Source organism: Vombatus ursinus, unplaced genomic scaffold (genome assembly GCF_900497805.2).
Source record: "Vombatus ursinus unplaced genomic scaffold, bare-nosed wombat genome assembly UNPS02014847.1, whole genome shotgun sequence".
In the NCBI taxonomy this organism is placed as follows: domain Eukaryota; kingdom Metazoa; phylum Chordata; class Mammalia; order Diprotodontia; family Vombatidae; genus Vombatus; species Vombatus ursinus.
In genome coordinates, this window is record NW_020954625.1 from 15110836 (window position 1) to 15122030 (window position 11195).

Here is an 11195-nt window from a genome sequence, read left to right on the forward strand (position 1 = left end):
TTGTCATCCCCATTTGGCAGATATGGAAACTGAGGCTTAAGGAGGTTAAATGGCTTTCCCAGGGCAACCCAGATAGGAAATACCTGAGGAGGGATTTGAACTTAGGTCTCCTGACTCTAAGGCTCTTTCTGCTCTAAGTATTGTTAGCAATAAAAACAACCGGCATGAATATAGTACTTTGAGCTTTATAAAATGCTTTATTCACAACAACCCCATGAGGGAGGTCATGCAAATGTTATTATCTCCATTTTACAGATGGAGAAATTCATCAGAATCAGAGAGGAGAAGCCACTCCTCCATTATCACAAAACTAGTGGCCAAGCTAGGACCTGAGCTGAGATTTTTCTGGCTCTTTGGCACAGCGATTTTACTAGCATGGCAACAGAACCACATTTCACTGCTCTGCTTAGAAGGTCTTGAAAGTCTTGTAGCAGATTTAATGGAAGCTTGAAATAGAAAAGAGGCAGCATGGAGAAAAGATGGAGGGATGGTTTTAGAGCCAGTAAAAGCTGGGTGCAATTCCAGCCCCTGGCACTTAGCAACTGTGTGACCCTGGGCAAGCCATATCACCTCTTAGTGCCCCAGTCTTTTCATCTGTAAAATGGGAACAATAATCGCACCTACCTCAAATGAGATAATGTGTATCACATGCTATATAAGTGTTAGCTGTTGTTATTATTTCTCTTAGGATGTAAGACTTTGAAGGCACCGGAATCCAAAAATAGACATTTCCTTCCACAATACTCAGCAAAAGCACCTTATGTCAAAATGCCTTATCATGCATTGCTTTTCAAACTTTATATAAACGCTAACTGCTATTGTTGTTAGTGGTGGTGGGTACGTTACTTAATGGAACTGTCATTCCCAGGAGAATGTATGCTCCTTGAAGGCAGGGCTGTATTCATCTTTGTTTTTGTATTCCCAGCACCTAGCAAAGGGCCTGGCTTTTCAGGCTCAGGATTAGTGCTTTTGAAATGAACCGAATGAATGAATTAATCTTATATGAATTAATCTCCTTCCCACAGTGCAAGAAGAATCCTATCCACTCCTTCTTCTCCAGTGGTACAACTACCCATGACTTCTCATAAATTCCCCATAGAGAGTCCATCCAATATGCTGGGGGTGGCTGGATATTTCTATAGCTTGAGAAGTCTTCCTTTTTTTCATGTACTGGCCATCTGCTGATGCCTATGGATTCCTTTTCAGAATAATATTTTAATGCAAAAATTAAAATTGATAGGCTTACAAAGTCAACCAATTAAATTGAAATACAGTCATCAAAATATTGTTTAAAAAACAAGTTCATGGAACCCAGGTTAAGAGCCCCTGTTCTAGAACTATGGACATTGTAGAGATGCCCACATAGCACGTGGGTTGCCAATCTGACACCACTCCTGCATGCCAACTGGCAAGCCCATCTCCCTTTTCACACCTATATCTTTTGGATCCTATCTATAGAGGGTAGAAGTGCTCAATAAATATAGTTTTTATTTCTTTCATCTCCCCAGCCTTGCGACTTTGTGCAGATTGTGTTTAATTTGGCAGATACACACATCTGGTAAATGCTGGGAATGATGATTTTTTTTTTCTCCACATGAAGCAGAAACACCAAGCTCCACAGCCCTGTGAGGTGCCTAATGGTTCAAGGTACCGAACTCAGAGCTTTACAGGAGAATAGTCATGTGCTCCAAATGGAAAAACTGCTAATGGGCTTTGAAAAGTCCCGAAGGTTGGGTGGGCTTTTGGAACGTTTCCATGTGTTGTTTGGAAACTTTCAAAGGATGTGTTTCCTTACAAAGATATGATCATGTCTCAATTATGCCCAAGTCAAAGCATGTTAGGAGTGTTCAGTTCTGGATGCCATTTTATAGAGATGGCATTGATAAACTGGAGGGAGAGTGAGCCAAAAAGGGCAACCAGAAAAGTAGGGAGTCTTGATTCCATGCCATAGGAGAATCAGTTGAAGAAACTGGGAGTTTTTAGGCTGGAGAAGTGAAGACTTAAGGAGGCATGATGGCTGACTGCAAGTATTGTCATATGTGGCAGAGGCATTGGATTCATTTGCTTGGCCACAAAGGGAAGAACTAAGAACAATGAGTAGAAAGTCAGGATTGTAGTAAGGAATAAAATGTTCTATTGGGCTTCCTTGAAAGCTATGAGGGAATTCCCTAATCTTTGGAGGTCTTCATATGATGGCTGGATTCTGCCCTCCCCCCAACCTTGTCAGGTACGATTCTTGGTCAGACAAGCCTTAAACTAGTTGGTCACTGAGCTCTGCGATTCTCTGAACATATTATTTAGACTCTTTAAAAACGCAAACGTTGTTGACAACCTCAGGAAACAGATCATTCATTCATTTATTCAGTCAATCAATAATAAGTAAAAATTTACTAAGCAACTACAATATGCCAGACACTATACTAAGTGATGGGGATCCAGAAAGAGGTAAAAGACAGTCCCTGCCCTCGAGGAGTTCATAATCATTCAACATCTATTTCCTGAACACGTACTATGTGCCGGGCACTGTACTAAGTGCCATGGATAGAAAGACAAAAACCAAGTAGTCCCTGCCCTCAAAAAGCTTACATCCTACTGATTTCCCATTTCTTTTTTAACTTGTAGTTTTCTTTTGGGGAAGGCCCTGAGGGTAACCACAAACAATTTAGGAAGGGGAACCTGTGATTCCAAAGTCACACGTCTTTATGCAGAACATCACATGCCCACCAGCCACTTGGCCTGTTCCTGGGCATCTGGTCCTGACAGATGGATGTTGATGGGGAATCCTGGGTGAAGAATGTTCTCCAGATGGCAGCAAATTCTTCTATCACTTCATATTTTGTCTATCTCTTTCCTCTTGGAGTAAACCATTTTAATGGATGATCATTTTTGTCAAAAAAAAAGCGTATTTCTGTAAGAGTAGCTTATTTCCTCCCTGTTGTTTCATGGGAGCATGTTTCAGTGCAATCTGAGTTTTTAAAACACTGATTTTCCCATTCGAGCAAGACCTAAAATGGATCAGGCCAGTTTGACCTAATTGGACTTGGGCATCATAAGCCTGGCTTGGAGTCCCAGCACTACCACCAAATGGTTTGCAAATGACTTCCTTCTCAGGGTCTCAGTTCCCTCCTCTACAAAAGGGGGAGATCTCCTATGGGATCTCTGAGCTCTCTTTAATTTCTGATATTCTATGATACTCTGGGTCATACTGTGTGTTTGTGGATTGGAAGCACCTGCTCATTTGGAGTATCATAGAACTAGTGGCTATTCTGTTATGGCCCAACAATGAGGGGGGGGGTCCCTCCTAGGAGGGGTACAAGGTTCCTTTGCCTGCCCTTGTTTTCTCCCAGTGGAGTCACAGAATCCAGCTCATTCATTTCAAGGTCTCAGTCCTGGGAGCTAAAGGAAGGGGACTACCAAGGGGTCCCTTTTGGGTCAAGGTGAACATGCAAGGCTCTTTGGATGGTCTCCAGGAAAGACTACATTGGAAGCAAGCAGGGAGTAATGCATTTAATGAGGCACAGTGAGTACAGAGGCAGCCAGGGGTGGCCAGGAGGAGACTGGGGAGAGTCACTTGGTAACTGAATCAGAGTTGGGAGCTCATGGGTAGCATGGAAGCAAAACAGGTAGAGGAAGGCAGGAGGGGCGGGGTTTGGGGGTCCCATTTTTGTAGAGTTTGGGGGGCTGTTTTAACTCTATCCACCCCTTAGACATTGACATTGACATATCAATTTCATCTCAGAGTTATCAAAGGCCACCTTAGGGATCCCTAATTTATGTAACGTTCTGCTTGTTTTACTGTGACATCTCTGGTGCTTCTCTGCAGATTGAGGACAATTAATGGGGCCTAGCTGGCTTCCCCTAATTTCGAACATAGTCTCAGGATGTGGTCTCAGTCAATTAACAAGATGGTTTTGCAAATGACTTCTGTACTCTTCTTTACATTCTTACTTCCTATTATTGTTAGCTTATACTGGCTTCTTATGTACTTACTAAACTAACGGGGTGGGGAGGGGGAGGGATCAGGGGACCAGAATGAGATACAGCTTCATCATAGCAGCTGTAGAGGACATCTTGGTGAGGGGAGAGATTGGAAGCAGAGAAACCAATTTGAATCTTATTTACTTATCTACTTGCTCAATAGAGTTTTTATATAATAGAATGGATGCTCCTTGAAGGCAGGAACTGTTTCTTTTTTTGCCTTTAATCCCCAGCCTGGCACATAGTAAGTGTTTGATAAATGCATATTGAATGAATAAGTGAATGAATACACACTTCTCTACATTTTAAAAAATATCAAGGCATTTATAATTTCCCATAAAAATGGCAGCCAAGCTTGCTATGAAAACATGGCATGAGAAGCCTGAGCTTAACCATGAGGTTCTCTCTTAATGTGAGGCAGTATGATAAAGACTGAGCGGTTCTCTTTTCCTTTCCAGGGTCCAGCGTTGGACTTTTTATATATGCTGCACTTCAGAGAGAATTGCTTGAACTGTATGGGTTGGATGGATGTCTGCTCATTGTGGGTGCTGTGGCACTAAATATATTACCCTGTGGCATTTTGATGAGACCCCTGGGGTCCTCTACCAGCCCTCCACCAGAAAAAGCGCCTGTTGAAAGTGTTTCTGCCCAATACTCCATATACAATGAGAAAGAAAAGACCCTGGAAGAGAACGTTAGCATTCTTGAAAAAGGCTACAGTGAAGAAAAATTTGTGAGACCTTTGACCATTCGTGCTTCCAAACAGGAGAGTCCATTACATGAGAAAGAGTCAGCCACAGTGCAGACAAAAGAAACCGATGTTTACAAAAAGAAAGCCGTGGAACAGAAGTATTTTTGTAAACAGCTGGCCAAGAGAAAATGGCAGCTGTGTCAGAGCTATTGGTCAGAGACGGTCATCTTATTCAAGAATAAAGTCTTTTCTGCACTTTTCATCGCCATCTTACTTTATGACATTGGGGGCTTTCCACCTTTGCTGCTGATGGAAGATGTTGCCAGAAGTGCAAATGTGAGGGAGGAAGAATTTATCGTGCCCCTTGTCTCAATCATAGGCATTATGACAGCTGTTGGAAAGATTCTCTTGGGAGCACTGGCGGATGTCAAGTTCATCAACACTGTCTATCTCTATTCAGCCACCTTGGTATTGATCAGCCTGGCCTTATGTGCTATTCCCTTTGCCAAAAGCTATGTCTCATTGGCAATACTTTCTGGGATAATCGGGTTTTTCTCTGGCAACTGGTCCATCTTCCCATATGTGACTACCAAGACTGTGGGCATTGAGAAATTGACCCATGCCTATGGGATTTTAATGTTCTTTGCAGGAGCTGGAAATAGCCTGGGACCACCCATTGTCGGTAAGATTTGGGGGGTTTTGATCACAATGAAAATCAGCAAAATATGTCTTCTTTTGTTGCTTATCAATCGAACAACCAACAATAATTTATTAAGCCCCAACTGTTGATCCAGAAACCAAAGTCAGATACAGATACTGCCCTCATGGAGCTTACATTCTATCTTGGGAGGCAACATGTACATATACTAGTATACATAAAAGTGATTGGAGGTGGGGTGGTACTGTACCAGGCACTGAAGATACAAACACACAAAAAAGAGATAATTCTTACCTTCAGAGAACTTCCATCCTACTGAAGGAATCTGGCCCATCTTGACCATAATTGTAGACATTTGTATGCACTAGATCAAGTTGAAATGGAAGTGACAGGTCACGTTTATTGAGTGTTTTAAGCAGAGTTGTAACTAGGGTGGGATGATAAGAACTTTTTCCTAGGGCAGCAAATTTTGAGCATGTTGAGAACACTTGCAGTCCTTCAGCAGCAATGAAACAGAAGAATTAACTCAAAGAGTTACTACTAGATGACCTATAGTCTCTGAACCACGGCACCCCAGGGGAGCTCTCTCTTAACCTGGCTTCCCTTTCTATATCTCACCCTTTAGCTCTGTGTATGTATCTTAACTCTAAGAGTTGATCTGAGGCTCATTTTGGGCCACTTGCTTCGGGTGGAGTTAGTGCTGCACCAGGCACAAGACTTGCTAATGACAGTTTAGCTTTCAGATGTACATGCCACCTTCCTCAAACCACCCAGTGGTGCCAGTAGTAAAAACACCAATATTCTCATTTTTATGAATGAGTAGGTTGAGGCTCCAAGAGGTTAAATGGTTTGCTAAGGGCCAGATGGTGTCAGAACTGGTATTTGAACCCAAGTATCCTGACTCTATCTCCTTCCACCTGTACACCTTCCTACTAGTTTAGATTACAGAATTAAGAAGACGCAGCATCCATCGTACCTAAGGTTCTACATTCCCTGTTGGGTAAAGAAGTCATCTATGGAGCCGATGTGCCATTACCTCCTTCCCTAGCACTTGAGGGAAAACCTGTCTTTTCAAGAGAGTTATAAAATCTGCTTCCACAGGCCCAGAGGAAAGGAGTTGCAGTGTTGTGTCTAGGACACACAGTAGGGAGAAAAGGTCAGTTTGGATGGATTGTAGACAGCCATAAAGGGAGTAATATATAATGAGGCTGGAAAGATAGAGCTTGAAGGTCTTTAAGCTAAAAAGAGCAATTGATATTTGATCCTAGAGGCAACAGGGAGCCACTGGGGTTTATTGAGTAGGGGAGTAACAGCTCAAATCTGCACTCAAGAAAATCAGTTTGCATTGGATGTCTCTCATCCCTGGAATGATCTGCCTCCTCCTCCCCACCTCATAGAATTCCTCTCTTCCTTCAGGACACAGCTCAAGCACTACCCTCTACCCCAAACCCTCCCTGCCTTCCTAACAATATGGTATTTAATTTATTTTGTATTTATTCTGTATATTCTTATATATGTGTACATGCTCTCTCCTCCAGTCAAATGTAAGTGATTTGGGAGAGGGGATTATTTCATTCATTGTTTTTGTACGTCTAGCACCCAGCACAGTGCCTGCCCATAGTCGTCTCTTAATAAATGCTTGTTAACTGACTGATTAATTAATGCTAGAATTTAGAATTGCAAAGAAGCTTAGAGATAATCTGGTCCAACCACCTCATTTTACTTATGAGGAAACTGAGGCCAGGAATTTAAGTCACTTGACCAAGGTCCCACAGTTAATAGTGGTAGCTAATCAATAGTCAATTGGCAAGCATTTATTAACTGCCTACTATGCGCCAGGCATCCTGCTACACACTAGGGGTACAAGGACAAAATGGAACTTTCCCTGCCCTCAACGGGCTTCCATTCTATCAGGCTAGGCAACATGTATATATCACTTAGAATAAATAAAAAATAAGTACAACATTGTTTGGGGAAAGGAGGACAAGAACAGTGGGGCTTGAGGGATCAAGAAGGACTTCATGTAGGAGATAGAGGATGATCTTTATAGGGCTGACATTAAATATAGAGCAACAAACACCGAGCAAATGATTTAGGTTTTGCCAAGAGCTCTACACCCGTTATCTCATTTGCCCTTCACAACAAGCCTAGGTGGTTGGTGCCATGACTATCATCACCATCATCACCATCATTATCATCATCGCCACCACCATTATCATCATCGCCACCACCATTATCATCATTATTCTCATTTTACAGATTAGCACACTGAAGTCCCAGTGATTTGTCCAGGGCCCTGTAGTTATGATCAGTGGTGTGTGATTTGAGCCCAGGCCCTCCTGACTCCCAGGGAAGCACCCGTTCTATTCTACCATGTTATTTCTAGGTTAGTGAGTAGCCGACTTGGGATTCTAATTAAGGTCTTCTAACTCCAAAGTCACTGCTCTTTTTCCTACACCATCCTGCCCTCCCAAATCCACTTAGTTGAATACCCAGTCTGAATCTGATTTCGAATCCTTATTGCCTCTCAATTCATTTTAACAAGCATTTCTTGAGTACTTAACCATGTGACAGCTTGGCACAGTGGATACAAGACCAGCAGACAAGTCGTTAAACTTCATAGCTCCCAGCCTCAGTTTCCCCATCTGTAAAGTATCAACAATAATACCTGTGGTGGAAAGCACCATGGTTTAGTGGAGGAAGCCTGTGGCTTAGAATCTGGAAGACTTGACTCTGAGATCTACTGGCTGTGTGACTCTGAGAGAGAGCTACTTACCCTCAGTGCTCTGGGCAACTCACTCAGATCTAAGTTGCTGATCAAATGCTGAGCTATACTGGCTAAGGGAGTTTCCTCACTGGAACTCCCTATTGAGTTGGGGTCACAAGGAGAAAAAATAATAATAACCACCATTTATATAGCACCTACTATGTGCCAGGCACTATGTTAAGTGCTTTACAAATATTACTATATTGAATCCTCACAACCACTCTGGGAGGTAGATGCTATTATTATTCACATTTTACAGATGAGGAAACTAAGGCAAACAGAGGTTAAATGACTTGCTCAGGGTCACTCAACTAGTAAGTGTCTGAGGTCAAATTTTATCTCAGGCTGACCCCAGGCTGGTGCTCTATCCTCTTTGCCATCTGTAAGTCAAAGGAACTTCTGTCTACTATGAGGAATATAATCCATAGACAGGTAAGTACATTATACTTGGGTGGAAGAGCTATGATTTCACCTGTGTAGAACACTCTAGGTGTGGGGCTTACTCAATCAATTCAGCTCATGACTAGTGTATGACTAACTAAATAAGCCCTGGGGAGTTGCTTGAGAGAGATTAAGAGTCTTGTCCAGGGTCATGCAGCTAACGAAAGTCTGAGGTGGGATTTGATCTCAGGTCTTGCCTGGCTACTCCCTCGGCTCTTTAACCAGCACACCATCTACAAAGCATATACAAAATAATTCCCAATAGGAGAGGGTGCTGACGGGGGCACAGAACGGATTCGCTTTGGGGAATCTGAGGGAAAATGATCCATCCATCCGTGGTTCTTTTTGGCAGGTTGGTTTTACGACTGGACACAGAGCTACGACATCGCGTTCTACTTTAGTGGATTTTGTGTTCTGCTCGGCGGGTTGATTCTGCTGCTTGCTGCCATACCTTGGGGGAACATGTGTCACAAAGACAGCACCAAGCCAGCCCCAAAGCCTTATGTGTACCGAGCTGCATCTCAAGCGTAGGGGAACACGGGGATGCCTCTTATTGTCATTTCGTGCTCTCTCTCTCTAGCAAAGTCCTCAAGAGGTTTTGCAAGTGGCTCAAGCAGTCAAGACCCTTTTTCTAGTAGACCAATTCCCTGGTGGTTGGCTCTTAGCAGCCATCACCATCCCTCTCCCCGAACCTCGTTTGGCTGTATTTTCTCGCTGCTCATTAAGTGGGGTCTCTTTTGCTACACTGTCACCCTCAAGGTCTTGAAATAGTAGCAAACTTAGATGGCATGAGGAGATGCCTCTCTGCCTCAAGGAGTGACATTTCCCCACCCTCTTTGCCAGCCCCATAATGAGATACCCAGAAGGGAAGTCTTCTGCGTTTCAAACTGTGAAGCAACCAGTCTAATGAGATGCGCACAGATGCCACTGGGGTCTTCTGGATCCCCTCTTCTCTTGGTGATGCTAACTGATTAACCATTTGAAGTTTTGTTTTAAAAACTGATCAAGAGAAGCAACCCAAATTCACCAGGGAATGAAAATTTTTCTGGAAAGGGGCATTCAAAATGGCAGCTGAGCCAGATGACAGTCCCTGTTGGGATACCGTGATATTGTCTTTTTCTTTTTTTTTGTTTGTTTCTTAAGCATCTTGATTTCATTCAGTGTCTCACTGAACACACACACACACACACACACACACACACACACACAGCACAATTCCCTGGCCTCAAGGAGTTTGCAGGGGGGCGAGTGAGCTCCCATCATGCTGCTGTCCCTGGGACCTGGTCTCCACTGTTCGCTAAACAAAATGTAACCCACTCTCATTAGGTAGCACCCACTCACCAGATGTTTTGCCAAGGGAGGGGCCAGGTGGGAGAGGGGCTTTTCTATGTCTATGTTTCCAGATTGGAAACCCTGATTTTGATCATTCCATTAGTGCAAATGGGAGACTTCCGTTAAGTTTGAACACAGCCCAGTTGCACATTTGCACATCTGCCAGGTGAAGCAATTGCTGCTATAGATATGTCATTCTTCCAGGATAACTGTTTACAATGTTTTTCTTCAGATTTGAGGGGAGTCATGGGTGTTGGGGTGAGGGCATTGGTTAGGTGGGGAGGGGGAATGAGAAGTTGGTGCTTTGGCCTAGCTAGGCCTAGGAAACCCATCTTAGAAAGAAGGGGGCATTTAACAAGTCCACATTGCTCTAAGGTGCTTCTCATGGGGAAAGAGGAATTCTCTTGATGTTCAAAAACGAGAAAACAGCTACTGAGGCATTGAGGAAGTTTCAAAGAGCCACAGGTGGCTTCTAAACAGGTATTACCTTTTCCCTAGTGCCAAAATTCTCTCCTAATTTTTTTGGAAGTATATGATATGAAATTTTATTTTATATTTCTCTGTTGTCTTCCTTCCGAGGCATCTAAAGCACTTTACAATCATGAATTGCCTCACAATGTCCCAGGGAAAAAGTAGCCGACACTTTTGTAGATGGGGAAACTGAGGGATGGGGAGATCCGGGCACCTGCTTTGAGGTCCCCCTACAGGGCAGTGATGGCTCTGGATAGAACTTTTGAACTCCCTTCCCATGGTCTCCGGGAATTTCCGTGCCTTGCTCCTTGGTTGCCGTGAGGTGTCGGCTGGTAAGGACAGTTATTAAGAAAGAAACAAAAACTCACCAGTGGGTTTTGTGTTTAAAGCATTGGGTTTTTTTTCGAGATGTTCAAGATGCTCATTTCTATAATGAACATCAGTGACAAGCTTGTTTATCTCATATGATATGGACATATTGGACGTGAGGGGATTGTCAGGGTGTCTTTTTGCCACGTATGTCTGTTAATTTTGCTCTGTTCTTGTTTTTCCCACTGTCTAGGAAATGCATTTTAAGTGACAATAAAACATCTATTATTTCAATTTAGGTGGCTTTTCCTGAGTGGTCCCTTTTATTATCCCATTGTTATTAGCATATAAACCAGAGGGGTCAAAATATGAAATTGTAAATCCCATCTCCACTGTCCACTGGTCCAGCAGGTAGAGTGCTACGCCTGGAGCCAGGAAGACTCAAGTTAAAATTCTGCCTCAGACACTTATTTGCTGTGTGATCCTGGGCAAGCCATGAAGCTCAGCCTGCCTCAGTTTCCTCAACTATAAAATGAGGATAATAATAG

The 11195-nt window shown here is 43.1% G+C and overlaps 1 protein-coding gene across 3 annotated transcripts in view; it reads left to right on the forward strand.

Annotated features, from left to right (window-relative positions):
• The window catches only part of SLC16A9 (solute carrier family 16 member 9), a 46479-nt gene extending 35534 nt beyond the window's left edge, over nt 1–10945 (forward strand). For all 3 annotated transcript variants that reach the window (XM_027840523.1, XM_027840525.1, XM_027840524.1), the window contains exons 5-6: nt 4437–5351; nt 8888–10945. In XM_027840523.1, the coding sequence (XP_027696324.1) occupies nt 4437–5351; nt 8888–9066 (1094 nt within the window). In that variant the 3' untranslated portion in view covers nt 9067–10945. The remainder of the gene's footprint in view (nt 1–4436; nt 5352–8887) is intronic.
• Nucleotides 10946–11195: the final 250 nt, after the last annotated feature.